We start from the raw sequence: 21,066 nt of genomic DNA on the forward strand, positions 1-21,066 counted from the left end.
TGGATTCAAGGAGCTTGTTGAAAAGACAAAGTATGGTACTTTTTCTTTTACTCTCCAGAATGAATTTTAGTTATGTTTGCAAGGAGAACAACAGACAAGTTATTAATTCAGGTGAGAAGTGAAAGAAGTGTATTTTCTATCCCATAATATAGAAAAAGAATATCTTCCAGACTAAGCAGCGGTACAAACTGGGGATTTTCTCTCCGCACCAGGAGTTATTTAATAATAACAAAGCTACAAATATCTCAAAAATACTTTGTCACATAAATTTAATATTTTCAGTACAGATCTATTTTTTTTTCTTGTCAGTTACTGAATACTTGAATAAAAGCAAATGGAAAATTCCTGTGATGATGACTTACTTCCTTGTATTTTCTTAGTATTTTAAAGGAGTTAAAAAGACCTCAGTTGGGATAATGACATCAACCGTACAAACAAATCTGAAATATTGTTTCAGGTTTCACCTTACTCTAGCATTTATTATTATTAATTTTATTATTATCAATTAAACCTTGAGGAATCTGAAATGATTTATCTGCTTTTTTTTTTTTTTTTTTTTTTTTTTAAATTGTCTTGTCTGAATCTTTAGTTGTCCTTAGAGTGAACCACTAAGTAGAAACTGTTGGGTAGCAGTGCCTGTATAGCATTAAGTTCTCAGGGCCACATGGTGGAGTAAGAAGCACATGAAATTTACATTCCAAAAATAATGGAATGCTGAATATCACATACTTAACTTTGAAGACTCCTTTTTCTTTATGTCAACTTTCTGAATAAACTATCAAAGCTCTAAACTGTTTGGAATTTTTGAAGCAAATATGGAGCCACACAAAGCTCCCTAGCTCAACAGATCATCAATTCTTCCAGATTTTTTTTTTTTTTTTTTTTAAGAAATGCAACACATATTGCTGGACAGTTTGTTAAATCTCTCAGCATGGATAAACTGACCTCTGCCCAGAAACCATCATCACTGACTCAAAGACTCCCTGTCCAGCTGTGCAGGGAACAGGGGAACAGTACTGCAGGATGCCTTATATGAATATGCTGTTTTCAATTCCACAACAGAGCTGTGACAGCTGAGGCTTAGGAAATTAGTAAATGTGCCTACTCTGCCACTGCTTAGGACAGCCATTCACTTATGGAAGATTCAGTATATTTACCTGCATAAACCTGATTGTATATTCCCTTTTCCCCTAAGGATTTTAAAGAACTTCACAACTGAACTTCAAAGATCTTGATTATTTGCGCTGAATTTGTTCACTTGTTAACTACGTTTTTTCCATTACGTTCCACTTGTAACTTAAAATAAAAACATGAAAGGGAAAAAAACAGCAGCCTCTATGGTGGTTTTTTTTTTTGTTTGTTTCTTTTTTCCCAACGTGGCTGTACATGCAATATAATCCTGTGAATTCAACATCAGACAACAAAATCTCAAGAATAAAAACAAGTTCTGCAAAAGCAATGAACTGAAATTCTCCCATGTAAAAGTGTGCTAATTAAGGTTGGTTGAGTTTTATGCTGCTTCAGTTGTTGAAGTTTGAAATTAATTCCTTTGACATAGTCTGTGATCATTGCCAGACTTGCATTTGAGGATGCACATAAACCAGATGCATCCATGGGATATTTGAAAGACTGAAAAATGTTAACATTTATAGGGTCCAAATACAACAAAAAGAAAAGCATATTTTCATATCAAATTTTTCTTATGTAGCAGAGTTAAGTAATTACAAGATGAGAAATTAAACCAATACATCTTTAATGAATGCTGATTTGTATCCTGTTTCATGTAAAAAACATTTACAGTATTCACATTTAAAAGAAAGAGTAAAATAATTTCAGAAATTCAATTGTTAACTAACAGCTTAGGATTCAAACTGATAAAGTTGTCTAATCGCATTTTTACATGTCTGTAAGTTAGGAGCAAGTAAATCAGAACCATTTTCAAATAAAACAGTGCAAATACAATCCTGTTTTCTAAATATCACTTCTTTACACACACAAAAATACCCGTATGTGATTACAAACATACATACACAAGAAAAGCATTTGCAAGGTAATTCTATCTACCTTTTAATTCGAAAGACATGGAAACTTTTATATTTAAGAGAGATAAAAGATGATTTTCAGGGCTACATATGTTCAGCTCACAATGTAATTAAGAATGTAACTAAGCTACTCCTTGCAAGACACCCATATTTTAAAAGGATTTTAAGCTCTACAGGCATTCTAGAAAGAACGCCTCATCTGGAAATCATTATGAAGCATCTGTTTTCAATTTTCCTGTAGTTGTTGTTGTTGTTGTTGTAGTAGATCTTTTTGTAACCTGTCTTCCTAACTTGAAGTGAAAAGTACAGAAAAGTTGCTGTATATAATGTTGTACTCTGATAGTTTTTTGTTTGTTTCTTTGTTATACTGTAGATACTTGATTTTATTTAAATTTGCATTCTTACCATTTTAATGCTGCTATAAGGCAGATGTGTTAGAGCAAACAATTAAAAAGTAAAAATGAGAATTAGATGTACAATTTTATTTCAAAGGTTCAATAAACCATTTCTAGGAAATAAGAAAAGCTGATTCTGATCAGCTTACATGTGCTGTAAAAATTTTAATATATGCACACAATATATGTTTATGTGCACATTATGAAATAATTATCAATGTTGTCCATGCTTCATTAATTTATTGAGAATTCCAAGGCCATGTAATCAACTTTGTAAAAGAGCCATATAAGAGTATTGAAGAGGATGAGCTCCTTCATTCTGGGATGGGAACTTGATTTTAAAGTCACATTTTTTGTCTTTGTCTTTTTAAAGTTACTGCATAGTCTTCTACAACATTTATAGTTCTTTACATCTTCTGGACAGGAATACAAGAAAAAGCAGAAGGAAAATACAAATTTACTAGAGAATTAGGTTGACCTTCTCAAAGTAATCCAACCTAAAATTTACTTGCACTTTCAAACTGATCGTGTTGCAAATCCCCCTTAGTAGCATGAGGCTGAGGGACAACCAAATACTCTGTGGCTGCCTGAGAAAACTGGTAAGCACATCATCTCAACCTGTATATAACTTACCTGTGCTTCCTGAGGCACTTGTCCTGCATCAACTCTGTCTGCAATGTAGGCTGATAGCTGTTTGTCTATAACAGCAAGAGACTCTTGGATTAAGCGGAGGGTTTTGTCAGTCTCCTGGGCAGACTGAATACTCTGTTCAAGACTCTTTTGTCTTCTTACAGCCTAAAAACAATGACAACATTATCAATACATATAACAATAATAATGTGCATAATGCATTTTTTTTCCACTTTTTTTTTTTTTTTCTGCCAAAATGCAGGCTAAAAATAAAAAATAGTACTCATCACTTGTGCTCGTCCACCTTTTTATATGATAAATTGCGCATCTTTTTGCCACTCATTCAGTTCTTTTTACTAAGTAAACAACAACCAAAAAACATCCTAGACTGCATAGACAACCTATAAAAAATGCAAGACCCTGCACTGAGGATTTCTATAGCAAATGGAAGTAGGCAAAGCTGCAAAATAAAACCATCCTGATAGTTCAGTCTTTCATTCTGAGGTATAGCAGTCCTCCTGATCTTATTATATAGTTCAAGAGATTTTGTTTACTGAGAATAGGGTACAATCCCATCTGAGACAATCCACTTCAGTGAGATAAAAGCTCTCTTGAGAAGGAGCTCTCATACATGAAGTATAAATAGATTTCTGGAACACAGGCAATTCCTATTCTGAAAATAGAGATGGATCCTTGTCTTGACTGAGAGCTTTCCCAGTCGATTATCATTCTAACCAGAGTCTTTTTCGGTCTAGTAAGTTAACTCTTGCTTCTATGCCACCATCAGTACCCCAATGGATTACCTATCATCACCGTTTATATATATATATATATATATATATATATATATATATATATTTATTTATTTATTTATTGGGGGGTCCTTTCCTTTCAAAGAAGTTGCCTCCTTTGTGGTTTACCAAGTCAGAACAATTAATTATTTTTCCAATCTGTCCATGAAAAATACCGTATTAAGCACTTGACATAAATTGGTTAGCTTTAGTTATTATTTATAACAATATAACGTGGTAATTAATTCATAATAAACAACCTGGCACTTTCTCCATAATTTCATTCACCTGCTCTCTCATTTTTTACCTTAAACCTAGCAGAATTTCTGCTTTATACAAAGCACATAACAACTATCAGCAACCTCAAATTTAATACAGTTTTTCTCTGTACAGTCATATTGCTGACCATGGAAAAAAGTGACTAACTCTCTTTGACATGAATCAAAAGAGGAGAGAGGAAGAAAGTACTCTTTAAATAATTTGCTACGTGTCCGGCCATTTTTCAAGTCAAATCACACTTTTCCTCATTGGTGAGACAGCTATTCTTCAATTTGATTTCATAGGTATTACAAAGCTCTTGCTTTGAACAAAAATATCTCTCAGTAATTCAGTGAGAATTCTTGATATATCTGTACCTTCTTCATGGAGCCTCAATTCTTATAGAGCTTCATATTTAACGCAGAATACTTCTTGTGAGCATTCTTGCTAGCTGTTGGCATTAGTTAAAGAATAGGGATTCAACCAGTATTTACTATATTTGTGTCTGTAAGCTGCTTTGTGCTATTTTAAAACATCTGATCAGATAATCTTGTATCACTGCCAGATCCAGGAGCCTTCTGTGGAACTGAGCAGCTTTACATATTGGACACATGCTGTCAGTGTTAATGGAAGCACCTGAGCTACTAAGGTGTTACTATCCCACCAAATGAACCAGTGAACCAGAGTTACTCCCCAGTACAGTACTCAGGTTTGCTACTTGAGAGTGATTGGGCACTGCAACAGACTCCCCAGGGCAGTGGTCACAGCACTGAGCCTGTGAGACTTCAAGACGTGTTTGGACAACACTCTCAGACACATAGTCTGATATATAAATATATGTGTGGCATGGTCCTTCGGGGCCCCAGAAGTTGGACTCAATGATCCTTATGGGTCCTCTCCAACTCAGATATTCTGTTATTCTATGATTTTATGATTCCATATTCAAAATACTGATGAGCAGCCTGATAGGCAGGCTAAAATAGTTGAGGACCTGTCCTTCAGCCTTGCAGGCAATTAACATGATTAATAATGTCATAAATGTCCTAATGGCTAAATGTCCTCACTCAACACATTTGCTGTACTGACTAGAGCTGTTCTGCACCCTCACCTAAACTGTGCTCACTCACCATCTCAGAGAGCCATGTGACACTCCCTGAGAATGAACCAATGTTTACATTGTATGGAGTAACAAGCCTGTGCTGTGACCCTGATTAATTTACACTGTAAACGAAACCAAGGAGTCTTCACAATGTTATAAAAAGTACTATACAGTCAAATAAGTGTGACACAATGTAAGATATTTCTCCAGTGTGTATCAAGTGACTCAAGAACTTAATCCTGTTCACTGAGTAGGTCCCTGGAAGTCATTGGCACTGCAGAATACTTATCAATTCAATCAAGAAGGATGCAACATTGTGGAGGAGTTTTATTCTTTCTTTGACAGTAGAAAAGATACTAATGGAGGAAAGTATTACAGGGCTTTTCTAAAACGGGCAGACATAGTACACACCCATGAACTTGAGTTTCATATTTGTCTTTAAAACTTTAAGTGTTTGCATGTGCATGCTTTTAAAAAGCTATATGAAAGTTGAAACTGTTTATATATACACATTTAAAATTTTAAAATTATTATGATTAGCTATTATTTTTTATTTCAGTGAAAGAACATTGGCTTTCTTTTAGTCTGAAGAGGAAATAAGACAGTTTAACACCAGACTTTATAAATGGGTCTGAAGACATAACAGGAAGTTCTAGTTCTGCTATCAGATCATAGTCAATAAAGCTGGAGGCTTAGTCTCTAAGGGCAAGTGTGTGACAGTTAATTGCTAAATGGGAAATCTCAGGAAAATAACCAACTGTTTACTTATTTCTGAGCCAGTGAAATGTTGACAGCCGTCAAGGAAAATAAAAACAAATTAAAAACAAAAACAAAAACAAAAAACCTTCTGTTAGGAAGGAAAAGAGAAAAAGTATTAAAGTATTCATGGACTTTTTTTTTTTTTTAACCAAAGGCTCTACAGTTTCTTATGGATTTTTGTGATTGAGATACATTACAACATCTCTGTACTTTTTTCATGAAATTGTTAATACATTAATCTCCACTTTTAGTTTAGAATCAGAGTGGATTAGTGGCTAAATATATTAGAACACACACACAAAAAAAAACATATTAGAACATAAAAAATCTAGCTATTCATTTTGGGCACAGGATTTTTTTTTTATACCATTCAAGCTAGAAAAAAAAAAAAAATCTCTGCAAATTCTAGGAATATTTCACAGTGTGTTTTTAAAATAACTCACTATAAATATTTGACACTTCAACACCAAAATGATTTTCATCTTTGATTAGATGTAGTCCAAAAGTGCAAATTATACCGATGAGGATTTCTTTATCTCATTAGATTACCACCAGGTGCTCTCTGTGCCTTGTAGAAGAAGCCCTCTTCATAATAATCATGTGGATATGGGTCACAAAGATTTTTTTTTCTCCTCTTGAGAGAAGAAGAAAACGGGAAAATTGCAAGAAATCATGAATGTGTGATATTTGATGCAAGTGTAATCTTGGAGGGAGTCCTAAAAGAATTTAAGAAACAATCCCCAAGAATACAAAATGAATGCCGTTTAAACCCCATACAGAAAACATTTTTTACAGGTTTTTGCAAGCATGGTCTCAAGAATACCTATCTGATGTTTCTGGAGTTTGTTGGGCAGGATCTAAATTGTTTTTAACCTTGCAGCCACTTGCAACATTAGTTTGAATTTCTTCAGGCAATAGTGTTTTGTAGATACAATATACATATATTTGTAAGTGAATCAGCCCTTGAAAAGTAAAGATAGGGTGTATGTTGCTTATCGACCAGTCCCAGGTGGTCAAAAGTAAACTAAACATACTCTCTTTGTTTACTAAAGAAGAAGATAAGGCATACAAACATAAAACTTTGATTTGCCTTTAAAAAGGAGTATCTCAGTAGTGATGCAGCACAATTCACTGCCAAAGGTTTGGTTTGGTTGCTCTATTAGCAGTGAATAAAAATTTCACCTACCAGCTTCTGTGCGCATGAGCTTATTGTCTTTGTAATTATCTGTGTAATTATTTAAATAAAATAAATAACGTAGAATATTTAACATTAGGATAGCTTACTAGCTGGTCTGAAGTAGAAGCGACCTTGAACACAAGCTGCATGGTGTTGTTATATTCCTGCAATGTATTCTTATGCAAGGAGAGTGCATATTGCTTGGATTTCAACAGAGCTACACACATGGCACAAAAAATTCAGTGCCAGGAATCTATGAAACAGAGCATGCAAGACTCCACTGCAAAAATTAATAAAACATTTTGTTGCAGAAAAGAGGTATTCATATGATAAAGAAGCAGTGTGATTGAGTCACTTGCGACTGAAATAGTTTCTTTACTCTCTGATACAGATATACAGATCTCACCATTAGTATTTGACAGCTGAACATCAGATTAGCCTTCCAAGAAGGAGGAGGATTTCTCTCCCTCCCACTTTTCTGTCCTTATTCAAACTGAAAAGCAGTGAATACATTTCTAATATATTTTGTCTATATAGCCATGAAAATTGTCTCTGGAAGTCTGGTCAGTACATATTCACAATATATATTGTACTTTTCAAATTAACCCCTACAGCTAACATGATTTTTTATTTAATGCTTATTATTGTGAAGACTGGATACTATTCATCCATCACCCAGCAAGACTATGTGAAAATTCTGTTTTCACACACCAGAAATTCTCTGTATATTCCCAGTTTTCTCCACCAAGTCAGGAAAAAAACAGGCACTAAGAAGCAGAATTTGAAGGAAAGTATCAGCCTCATGGTAGATACTTAGATAATCTTTAAAGTCCCTTCCAACTCAAGCAATTCTATGATTCTATGATTTAAGCAGAAGTTTGGTAATGAAAAGGAAAAAAAAAAAAAAAAGTATACAGAAATTTATGTTATTTTTTTTTTCCTTAGGACACTGTCCAGAAAAATATGGAACAACAAGAAATACTGCAGTAAAGGGAACCAGGCTCTTTCTCTCCCTGTCCTTCAAGTTTAAGCTCAGAACAGCTGAGGCCCCTTCTTTAATACTTAGAAAAAAAAAAAAAGGTATCCTTGTAGTAGAAATAATTATCATTTGCTCACAAATTTTCCAATTTTTTTCCATATACATCACATACCACTGAACCCGAGTTAACTTTTGGTTGCCTTTGTAGCTCATTTTTGAATGCGTTCTAATTCCAGTCATAATGAGGGTCTCTGACTTCTTTCCTAGTTCTTTCCCTAATAATTTCTTTCTCATTTTTACCATGTACTGAGATGACTTCTTGATATTTCTTTTCATAACCACAAAATCTTCCTTCTGGGCACTAACAATTAACTCATAAGTTGTAATTTCATATATGAAGTCAGGACTCATTGTCCTCCATTAATATCACTTTTCATGTATATATAGTGAACACTTCTTTCAATTTAACTGGCTAGGTACCAAGTAACTGTATTAGGTATCCTGTAAGGATGTTCCATGTTTATTTAGAGTTTATCTTAATTTTTGCCACTTTACTCCTTTGTAAACTGACTTGAATTGGCCAAAGAGGTATTCTTCTTTGTCATTGAATAGAACAGGGGGAATTTTTTCCCAAACTGCTGTTCATCACTTGTTTTTCTTGCCTTTTTCTTTTTTTTTTTTATTACTTATTAAATTACTTTTTTTTTTTAAACCCACGTTTCCCTTGCCTTTTCTGGTTGTCTCATCCACGGCACCAGAGGAGTGAGCAAACAGCCATGTAGTGCTTTGGAATTAACCCACCACACTTATGCAATTAGTCCACTTCTAAAACAAGTCAGTATTTTTGCATTGCTTAGGAACTACGCTGACTTTTTTTTTTTTTTAATGGTGTTAGACTTTTTAATGAGAGAAAAGGTCAATCATTAAATATACTTCCTGCTGCAGCTCTTCCCATCGAGTATTGAACTTCTCAAGTTTTTCATTGATCAGTTCATCCAAGATTCCACCATCAGTTAATGTCTGAGCCAATTCCCGAATCTGATTGCGATTATCTTCTGGATGTCTCATCAAACGTTCCAAAGACTGAAACAAGGTCAAAAAGTAGATTGATATCCTTTCTGATAATAAAACTCTACAGAACAATCATAATTCCACTTAAAAATGGAAGGGAATTCACTTTTCATTCACAATTAAAGTAGACAGGAAGGACAAAAATGTCAATATCCTCTGTCTTGAAAACAAATAGCCTGTATTACCCTATTACTATAATCAGAAAACATAAAGAAATAAACTGAATGCTTCATTTTAAGCATGTGGAATATGCTCAATGAGTTCAGTGGCAGTTTTTGTGTACTTAAGTATAAAAAATTTGCTTGAGTTTCTTGGTGGATGAAGTTCTATGGAAGAAAGAAAATACAAATGTATTTTGCATTTTGATTCACTTAGAGTATTAACTGAATTTCTAAAAATTTGAAAGATTCCACACGGGGAAAAAAAACGGGGTGGGGGAGGAAGTAATAATACACAGAACTGGAGTTCTAGGATGAAAGTTTGCTCTCTCTAACTGATATTTTTAACTGACTTAAGAGAGGCTGCTTTTTAAAACATAGATATTATTATCACCAAAAATTGTGTATGACATAGGTGTAACATGTTCAATTACTTCATTTCACTGAGGTGGATCTGAATTCAAAACCTGATTTGTTGAATCAAGTTACAACGCAGGACTTTCCAAATATTCTGTATTTTGTTTGTGTAATAGTGTAGTTTGTAGTTTGTTTTGAATATAATGTGATTTACAGTTTAGGATTTGTGATTTGGCATTATTAAAGACACCACTTACATCTAGGGACTCAGAAATCTCTTCTGCACCTCCCTGGATATTTTCAGTTGCCTTGAGTTTCAATTCCATCTCATTCAACCATTTATTTTCTGCATCCAAATATGACAATAATTCATGCCAACATGCCCATACTTCCTGAAGGAGAAAAAAAATAATGTTTATTGAGATTGAAGATCTAACAGCCAATTTCACTTTTTAAAACACTGAAAACATTGCATGCTTCATTCCCAAGACACCACAATGTCTGATGGTTATAGTGCCATAGAGTTGATTTTTTCCAGTATTTGTGGATTCCAAATAAATACAATACACAGCCAAAACATTTTGATTAAACAGGGCAAAATCACAGAAGATAATACAAATAAACAAATGCATCTGCAAAACACAACTTGAATATTTTCTGTTTCATGAAGTTTTTCTGTTTCATATGCTTTTCTGTAAAATTTTCTTATTAGTTCTAAATATACAAATTATCATATTTTTAAGGATTTGTGTTAGAAGTTTATGTTTCTATTAAAAGATGAAGTTAAGTTGAATATATAGTCTGTGCATTAATTACTTAAAGCACAGATTCATAAAATATCTAAAAACACAGCTTTAAGGAATTCTGACCAAAATCTCTACAGAAATTAATTCTCAACTACATTTAGTATAAATGTGTACTGGTTCAGCTGATTTTTGTTCATACTAGATGGTATGGTGCTGTGCTTTGGATTTATGATGAAAATAATGTTGACAACACACCTATGTTTTAATTGTTGCTGAGCAGTGCTTATACTAAGGCAAAGACTTTACTGCTTCTTGTGTAGCCTTGCCAGCGAGGAGGCTGGAGGTGCACAAGAAGCTGGGATAGGACACAGCCAGGACAGCTGACCCAAACCAACCAAAGGGATATTCCATACCATATGGTGTCATGCTGAACAATAAAACTGGGGGAACTTGGCAGAGGGGGCTCCCCTTGCCTGGGGAGTGGTTAGTGGATGGGCTGACTAGTGGCTAGTCAGCTGGTGGTAAATAACTGTGTTGTGCATCACATTTTGTTCTACCCCCCCTCACCCTCTTATTTTCTTTCCTATTAAACTGCTCTTATCTCAACTCACAAGTTTTACTTTTTTTTTTCTCCCCCCCTTACCACTGCAGGGGGAGTGAGCAAATGACTTGACTTTGTAGTGCATAGCTGCCTGATGACTTAAATCATGACAAATTTATAAACAACTTAAATGCTAGAGTACAAAACACAATGTTGTAAGATTAAATTGTGTTCTTATTCTCCTATTGTTTAACATTTAACATTTTCCAGTACCTGAAGATCCTTAAATAAGCAGATAAAAATGGCACTTTATATTATAAGCAAAATGATTAAAAAATCATCTTTTATTTTTTCCTGTTTTGTTAGTAGAAGTTATAATAATTTTATTGGGATACATTTGGCAGACTGTAGGTCAAGTTTCCCAAGATACAATCCATCTCACCTAACCTTGGCCATTAGAAATGTAAGTGTCTGGTCTAGGAAGAGGTTATAGAAGGATATCATCATATAATAATGTCATCATTGATTGGGGCAAACACAGATTACCAGCTTAGACTACAGATCTAAATTTAGACGAGATAAAGCAAAATTTAGATGAGAAAAATTTTACCCAAGTTTATAATTGTCCTCTACGAAGTTAGCTAGCGCGATTTAATTCACAATAAAATACAAGTCACCATGACTGCTGTGTAAAATACAAACACTCCTAGGGCATGAATCTTTAATGGAGCTGGCCAAAATGGCTGGGTCAACTCAAAATGCATGAGATATATTCAGATTGTGAGCAGATCACATGCTGTTCCTGTGCTGATATTATACCACCTGTCCTGCTTCGGGGACATTTAATCAAAACCTTAGCCGTGGAAGAAAGAAGCCTAGAGCAGCTAGTGAAGACAACATCAGAGGGTTGCTACAGAAGCCAGATGCTTGGCTTCATCTCAGAAGGGATAAAAACCCTGAGCAGCTATTTCTGTCTCCCATCTATGAACCATGCCTGAGACATTTCTTTAATTTGACTCTCTAGCACATACGATTCTCAAAACATGTGGTATTTAGTATATGACTCATACACTCAGGAAAGCCTTGGGCTACTCATGATCCCATACAATAATACACCTTCATTCTCTACCTTAGTTCTGGGGCTAGAATGGCTATAAATATAATGATTGACAAGATATCCAACCTCCAGAGTTTTGCACTTTCCATTCAGTCTGCTGCATAGTCGCTGGTAGTTGGTAATTAGAACATCAAGTTCCTTTTTCAAAGCTTCATGAGCTGCAGGTGGAGCCTTTGCTATAAAATTATTCACAGAATCAGTAATAAGCTTCACTTTCACTTCTTTCTGCATGGCCTCCTCCTTTGCTCTCTGTAAAAATAATAAATAAATAAATAGGTTTGAGAAGGAAGCAGATTTCAAATAACTCCTTCAGAATCATCTGTCACAAGGAAAAACAAACAAATAAACGAACAAACAAAAAAGACACATCCAACGGCTAATCAATTCCCAGACTTTCTGCTGTGACCTTGAATGCATCCCAAAAAACCATTTTTTTTCATTTTTTGGCAATACACAGTACTCATTGCAATTTACATTTCTGACATTTACAATACACCTTTGTACAACTACTTCATTTTCTGGAGTTTTCAGAAAAGTTATTTTTTTTTAATTTATTTTTTTTATTTTTTTCCCAAGAAATGTTCCAAATACCTTTGCCATAAAACTTTACAAACTGCAGATGAAAAAATCTGTTGTGTTGCAAATTCATTTGACCGGGTTTAATCATTTAGGCCATGTAATCTGCATTCCTGAATAGTATAGACCAAACAATTCACCTATAAAATAAAAATCAAGCCCACATCCAGTGATTGAGCAAGAGTATTCTTGAGCATTAATTACAAATTATTGTGTTTGTGCAAAGACCACATTCATCCCACAAGAAAGAAACATTATTTGAGACAAAATATACCATTTTTAAAGAAATTAACAGTATATACCAAAATGCATCCTGACGTCCTAAATCATTAATTCTCTCTCTCCCTTCCTCTCCCATAAACAAAACATAAAACTAATTTCACTCTATCTATCACTTAACTGCTGCTAACATCTGATTCTTGGGAATTTCTTTTTAAGTAACATGATGTTACTTACTCAAGTATCCAATAAAACAACAACAACAACAAACTAGCTAAGAAGTACTGTGACAGTTTAAATATCTTCAAACATATTCCAAACAGAAATTACTTGAAGACACCTACCGCTTTAAATTTCAGGCTAACAAATAGATATCAAAAGGCGCTTTTCTATATGAAAGAGTAGACTTTTGTTATGTCAGAAGCTTCAAAATGAACTTTAAAAACTTTTCAAGGTCTTTGTTCATCTTTTACCTTCAGTTCCTCAACAGCTTTCTGTAATTCATCCGGTGTTTTATACTCAAAATCTCTTTCCAGATATTCTTCTTCAGCCTGTGTTATCCATTCATGCATCTCTGACAAATCCTTTCTGAGGCTCACAGTCTTATCCAAACCACCTTTTAATGCTGCCTTCTTAGCATAGGCCTTTAAGAAAGAAAACATGTGAAGCAAGACTACTGAACAAACTTAACAGTACTTTATCCTGAAAAGAATCAATTTCAATCCTATGCTTAGAGCTGTAAATTAGACAGTACACCCTTGAAAGCATGAAAGTACACCCAAGGATGAAACTAGAGCCCCTTGAGCCTCAGATGACCTTTTAGCCAGTTTGAATGCGACCAGTTAGAGAATAAAACAAACAATATGCATAGTTTACTAGCTGATCAAGTCATTACTGGATCCCTCAGAAAAGTGTATATCCTAAAGAGACGTAGGTAAAAAAGGAAATTTCTACTGGAGGATAATATTTACCTTAGAGTGAAAAAACAAAACAAACAAACAAAAAACCAAAACTTCCATTAAATCTTTTGCCAATCGTTACCACTATATTGAGGTCATATAACTTGTACTATATTGCCATTTATAGAATTGTGCATCAGCCTACCAAAATTGTCCATAACTAACAGCAGTGACTGAGCCATCTTTCTCAGTATAAAGAAGTTTGCAACAAAAATAGCTAGTTGCCACGGTGCCGTTTTCAGAACTGGGTATGCAGAGGTGATCACACCAATATTGTGAGCAGTGATGCTACTTAGCATCATTATAATCAGGAGGAAAGTGCTTTAGTATTTGGCCTAAGTTTCTGACTGTTACTGGTTTGGTTACCCATCCTTGAGTACTGTCTGTTAAAAGTTGTTCTACACAAATGTTGTTTTACAGGGCAAAACAGGGTAATAAGAAAAAGGTCACATCCAACAAGTGTGAAAGCAGAACATGGGGTCCTGCAAAATTGCCTCTTTCTCAGTTACAGTACCAGAAGAGAAAGTAATCTTCTATCATCTACAAGAGTATCTGAATACTGACTGTTAGCTCTCACAATTGTATTAATTGCATGTATATTAACTCAAGCTGACTTTTCAAAATCCTTTCAAGAAATCGGCACAATCCAATCTGATTTTGGTATTTACTAGTTCTCACATGTTTTAATAGCTGTTACTGAAGAAGTTCTATGAGAAATGCCTACTGAGACGCATTAATTTGTACAGTGTATCGAATGGAACTATTACCAAAAAAGTTATCAGGGAATTCAGAATAAAACTGTAGCAGACTTGTAAACTTACAAGGCTATATTTGAATTTTCTTACAAAGAAGTGCAAAGATATCTGGTATATTAATATTACCAAAAAAAAGCAATTAAAAGCTTTACACTTGTCAAATGGGAAAGACTACAGAAAAGGGTCAATAAAATGTCTTAGAGATTTCCGAGATCAACTTTTTATAACTGTGTTCATCAGAAAAGTGTAAGAATGGTATTTTTCACATGTATAGTAATTTATATAGTCTCTATTTCTCTGTCTGTGAGGAGCATAGCATATCTTCTGAATTGCATCTTTCAGAAAGTTTCATTTCTTATTTCAAAATAACTGAGACCCTTACATTCCTTAGCATCTGTACCAAAAACTTGAGGTATTTCATATATCTCAAAGCATTAATCACCATCTTAGATTTTCTTTGGTTTCCTCTAAATCTATCTACTGGATATGCATAGGAGGACAAATTCTGCCAATGAGAAATCTGATTATTAATTAAAAAAGAACCAGTCACAGAAGGAGACTTGTTACCTGTTGGCAAATATGTTCCCATTGAACATTGAGCTCTTTTAGTTCTGTCTCTATTCTGGAAGCAAATTCTGGCTCTGCTTCACTCTTCATTTTCTTCCCAACCTCATTAACGCTGTTCAAGCTAGGCTGGATTGTCTGGATATCATTTACTAAAGCCTAAAGGAATAACAGAAGATCAGGCAAACAGCTTTCACACAATTGTGCATTTACATGTATACTATTCTTAACGAAATGTTTCTATGTGAGATTTTGACATGTCCAGATCTCCAACCAAATGAGCACAATTTACAGGCTTCACTATGAAAATAAATAAAAATGAATGAGCAACCATAATGTAGTAAGCTATTCTGTATCACATAAAGTACATTTGCAAAATACGGAATATAAGGTTTTAAATATACATATACTACACATTACATATACATACATATAGTGTATATATATGCATATACACTATATATAATTTTACGCACACTGTATATCTATTACAATGTCTAGATCGTTTATTTGTATTTGTGAAAGAACATTCTATTATAACGGTGGAAAATTACTTTAAGCTATCTTACTTATTATTTTAAGCTATCTTACTAACTACGCATTACCCTTGGGTTGATAATTCACCTGATAGTTTCCTTAGAATGATCTGAACGGTGATGTCCTCAAGTTATTTCTAGTTATTAGAATTTTATTGCAGTTGAATATTATTTAAAACCTGAGGTAGTTCTAACTTGCCACCTTCGATTTTACTTTGTAAGGCATTCTTTAGTCCTTCAGATGTTATCTGGGTTTACTATATAGCAGAAAAAGTTCCAAGTGTAATAGTGCAAATGGTAATGATGATTTTGGTAATTTTCTTATTCGATTGACATTAGAGGCTAATATTTATGCAACTAAATCAGCTGCATGTAATTCACAACTCTGTAAAAGGTAAGAGTTGTTCCATACAATTTATAACAATTTTTATTTAAATAAGGGGTAGCATAGTAATGCTGAGGAGCTTGCAGTTCTGTAAGATCAGTATATATCTTTCATAATATTTACACATCCTGCCAGAACATTTACAGAACTTGTAAATTCCATTGAACATAGTCAGGGATTATTATGGGTTACAAGATTCACTACTCTTACACACTATTGGGACAGGCAGAAAAAATTGTAAACCCTATGAAGGATGTATCATTACTTCATGATGCTTTAAAACTCCACAGGGAGAAAATCCTGGAACTTCTAAGTTTAGTGAGAAAAATGGATATGATTTGCAATACCTGCAAGTTGTTTCAGTTCAGTTAGAAAAGTCTGTAAATCATGTATAAATAGTAGATGCAGAAAAAGATCTTCTGACACAGATCATACAGCACATAGCAAATACACATGCAATGTTTGTAAGCTCAACAAACTAAACAAACAATGATTGTAAGAGGCTACTAACTTATTATTCTGTGCAAGTCCCCTCTCGTTCAACGTTTTGCTCCTGCTATGAATATATACTGATACAGTCCCTGTATACTTTCTCTCTGTATTTAAGTTTCCCATGTTTTAATAGAACTTTCCTTCAGGCACAGGAAATCAGGTTCAAATATACTGCAAAAGACAACCCCCTTACAACATGAATTTATTTTTTGGAATTGTAATCATTCGTGTAAATTCTATATAAGCTAAGCACGTAAAGAATAAATAGTTGTCAAGCAGACAGGTAATACTTACTGTACACTGTTCAAGTTGCTTTTCCAGCGCTTCTGAATCACCAAGGGCAGGCCATTCTTCCTTTAGAAAAACATCCACCTCAGCCATCCACTTCTTCAGTGTTTTAGTGTCATTCTGTATATTACAAAGGCATTTTATGGCATGTCACAGAATATCAGTAACTGGCAATAGTTTAATTCATTCTGGCACTTTGACTAAAACTCACTGCAATTTAATTTTGCTATTATTGGTCTGTTTGAAAGTACTCAGAAAAATGCAAATACAAACAAGCAAAACCAATTTTATTTGAGACTCCTGCAATCTGAATATTTCTGCCCAAGTTCAATGTGTCTACAAGTGGGCAACTTTCTGTCTGTCAAGTTTATGCCTTCTGGATATCATTTGTAAACACAAATGCTGCATGTCCATGTATGGCTTCAGACTACTAATACCTGTACTTGGCAATTAATTCAGGCTAACCTATCAAAACCTCCTGTGGTTCAGTTTAAATTTCAGGCTCATTTTGAAGTTGTGTGTTCTATTGCCTATTTCCCTACCAGAACACAATACAAAAAAAAGTTTCTTCACTACTCAGAATAAAAAACTTGTAATGGAAACAAAAACAAATTCACTCCAGAAACTGAAATCATGTAAATGACTCAATGACGGAATCGAAAAGAGGATTTCAGAAACTGAGTCTCATTCACTACCTATAGCACTAGAATATTTGTAATTAAAATATATCGAAAGCAAATTACTGATTAAGCCTTGCAATTAATTTAAAAAAAAAAAAAAAAAAAGAAAAAGTTGAACGAACATCAAATGCTTGCAAATAAGGAACTCTACAAAAGTTCCTTATAGATAACCTAAAACCATAAAAGGTAGAATGAGATTTGATGATCTGACAGGAGAACCATATCCAGCTTTGCTCAATCCTAGAGATGAAAGACTTTATTTAATCTTGCAGTCAATGAGAAATTTAAACTGTCCTTTAAAAAAAATGTCACTTAAAATTACCTTAAAACTCTACCTTAGGTAAACAGATGCATATTAAAATAAAAATGACAAATGGCAAAAAATTCAAAGGGAAATTATAATGTATTTGTTCACCAAATTGTTTTTGTTAACAGTGAAGTATATATCACTATTGTATGCTGAAAGCAAAATTAAATTAAAACATAAAAAGGAGATTTCATTAGAACACAGACTGTGCCTTAAAATGTGTCCAAAATGCTTTAACAACTATTACATAGTAGATAATGAAAGGAATCATTTTCCAAATGTGCTTGATATATCTAATAACAACAGGCTACCATGGAAAATGAATTGAAATAATAAAAATAATCATACAGAAATTATTGGTATAGTTCAGAATGGCAATTAACAAAACAAAGTTGAGGTCTCTACTGTGCATTCAATTATCACTTTGTAAAAATAGTTCAGAATCATATTTCATGATGAAAATTTAATACCTTTACATGAATACTTAAAATATAATTCATTAGTGCTGCAAAATATAGATCTGATGGAATTTATTTTAAAAAGAATCAGTCTCCAACTAGCAATGAAGATCAAATGTATAGCCTGCATTTTGAATTAGACTGGAAATGCATTTTATCTATCAACACTGATTTTATCATATCCCTTGAAGAAACATTCCATGAATTACAACAGCTAAAACAATTGTCTGGAAGGCAAGTCATTCAAGGAGTTGAAAGGACAACAAATTTTATATTAACTGTATACCACAGTGATTTCAGCAATAAATAAAAAGGGCCAAGATTTGTATTCAACAATAGCTCAGATAGCTTTAAAAATACATGCTCTGAAGAGCATGACTATGATGTTCATGACAGGGCATTCTCCTTTTAAGAATAGTGATTGAAGTTCTAAACTTCTTTCCAGAAAATTCAGGACAAGGAAGACACAGGCTTGAATTTCACAAACAAATAATATTCTGTTGTGTGCAATTAGTAGTGATTAGGGAGGTGGATGCAACTTCAGGGGTGGTCTACAACTGACTCACTGCAGGGCAGAACTGAGCCTGTCAGACAATCTGATGGCACTTCATTACAAACCCGAATAAAAAAGGGGAAAAATGTCAGACAGACAGGAGAGAAAAATGTAAGAAACAGCAGTGTGAACACTAACACCAAGCTCAGTGAAGAAGGAGAGGGAGGAGGTGCTCCAGGTGCTGGAGTTTCCCTTGCAGCCTGTGGAAGAGACCATGATGGAGCAGGTATTTCCCCACAGCAGGTGGATATTTCCTGAAGGAAGATGCAGCCCAAGGAGAGCCCACACTGGAGCAGACTTCTCCTGAACTGTGATGGGCTAACAGTAAGCCCCTGTTCCCCACACCCCTGCACTGCTTGGTGGGAAGAGGTGTCGTTGAGAGCAATGGAGTGAAGATTGGCTTAGGAAAAAGCCAGGGGTGCAGAGGGGAAGGTGTTTTAAGTTTCATTTTCATTTCTCACTACCCAAAACTATTTTTACTGGCATGTTTGTTTTGTCCCTGAGAGTAACTGGTGAGTGATCTCCCTGTCTTTATCTCAAGAACTTTCTATCCTATTTTGTCCACATGTCCTTTTGAGGAGGGTGAGTGAGAGAGCAGCTGAGTGGGCATCTGACTGCTAACTGACTACGCTGTTAAACCCCAATGCATGGCCAGCCTTGAACTTCAGAGATGTAGCTATGGAAACAAGTTATAATTTGGAGTTACGATAGCACAGTAGCTAAATTATAAATGGTAAGATGTCTACCTCCTTTTTTATTTTTTTGTTCATTTTGCTTATCTAAACACTTAAAAGTAACAAATAATGAGCATTTATTTCTACTCTGATTATTTTTCTGCACAAAAGCAGAAGTGTAAGAATACCTTTACAACTCTATTGAATTAAGCCGAAAATAACAATTTCAGCTCATATGCTCTTTTATTATTATTCATAACATGGAACTACTCATGCATCATGCTTTTGGTAAGTCATGTACACTTCCAATTTTTGGCAACCGCTGCCAAAATACTACCCTACAACAAATGATGTTAACCATGTAAGTGAATCTATTAAAGTCAATATGGTTAAAGCTACTTCAGCTGCATAAAAAAAAGTACTTCAACTACATTGAAAAAGTAAGTAGAGGAATATTAGTAACAATTTCATTGAAATCAAAGTTAAATTTTACCATTAGAATACATGGGCAGAAACAGCCACAAAATTGGAACTTAAAGTCAAATCTTAGACCCACCAAAATCAAGTGACCATTTTAATACATTAGCTTCATGTGCTCCTTTGATACTTAATTTTATTGTTATTTTCTTGAGGTGTATAAATGCATTCTATGCATTTCCTATGGCCAAAAGCCACAACAATAGCTGAAGCTGAAAAAGGTTGGTTAACCTGGAATCGCTGGAGTTTAGTCATAAGCTCCTCAAGTTTCTGGCAATGTTCCCCCAGCTGTGACGACAATTTCTTCCAGCGGCCAACGATCACCTCAATCTCTGACCGATATTTCTGGCTGACTTCTGCAGGGGCTTTCCTGGACAAGTCTTCCACAGTTGTATTGAGATAGTTCAGGCCTTTTTGCTGCTCTTGCAGAGAACTTTGTAGAGCCTATGATATAACCAGCAAATAGTATTTCAACTCATGTATAGGACAATTCTGAACAAATTTCTCACAGCCATAAGAGAGACTGCTGGAGCAAGGACTGAAAACTCTAAGTGCTAAAACATCTTTGTTAAAACTTCCAATGATATACTACTAGGCTATTTGGAATTGCTTTTCTCACACAAACTACATTGCAGAATCTTTAGTTTAACTGATAATATAACCAGACTCATTTATACTTTTTAATGGAGCTGATCCACATACACTTCACTAACTTGAGATAGGAATTTACTATGGTCCTAATGACTACACTTTAAAAGAATCAAACTATACATGGAGAAAAATAATAAACTTAGAATTGCTTTTATGATTTAAAGTCTTTTATAACGTGTTAAAACTTTTCAAATTCTTACCAATATTTGCTGCATCTAACTTTTTCTTTGTATATTTTACTTTCTATTTCTGCATGTGCATTGCTAGTTCCATCAAACAGCATGCTTATTAGCCACTTGACTGTAAGGCAATATCAGACACTGAAATGAAGGTAAAGTTTGTACCTGGTGGCAAAACTTGTCCCATATTTGT

General features: G+C 34.3%; 1 protein-coding gene across 15 annotated transcripts in view; it reads right to left on the reverse strand.

Moving 5' to 3' along the window:
- DMD (dystrophin) overlaps positions 1-21,066 on the reverse strand; it is a 1,236,775-nt gene that overhangs the window by 693,152 nt on the left and 522,557 nt on the right. For all 15 annotated transcript variants that reach the window (XM_072027522.1, XM_072027514.1, XM_038175527.2 and 12 more), the window contains 8 exons: positions 20,275-20,487; positions 16,901-17,014; positions 15,197-15,352; positions 13,389-13,559; positions 12,187-12,369; positions 9,974-10,108; positions 9,064-9,213; positions 3,071-3,232 (listed from right to left, as the gene is read on the reverse strand). In XM_072027522.1, coding sequence (XP_071883623.1) covers positions 3,071-3,232; positions 9,064-9,213; positions 9,974-10,108; positions 12,187-12,369; positions 13,389-13,559; positions 15,197-15,352; positions 16,901-17,014; positions 20,275-20,487 — 1,284 coding nt within the window. The remainder of the gene's footprint in view (positions 1-3,070; positions 3,233-9,063; positions 9,214-9,973; positions 10,109-12,186; positions 12,370-13,388; positions 13,560-15,196; positions 15,353-16,900; positions 17,015-20,274; positions 20,488-21,066) is intronic.

The sequence above is a fragment of the Anas platyrhynchos genome, chromosome 1 (genome assembly GCF_047663525.1).
Source record: "Anas platyrhynchos isolate ZD024472 breed Pekin duck chromosome 1, IASCAAS_PekinDuck_T2T, whole genome shotgun sequence".
Classification (NCBI taxonomy): Eukaryota; Metazoa; Chordata; class Aves; order Anseriformes; family Anatidae; genus Anas; species Anas platyrhynchos.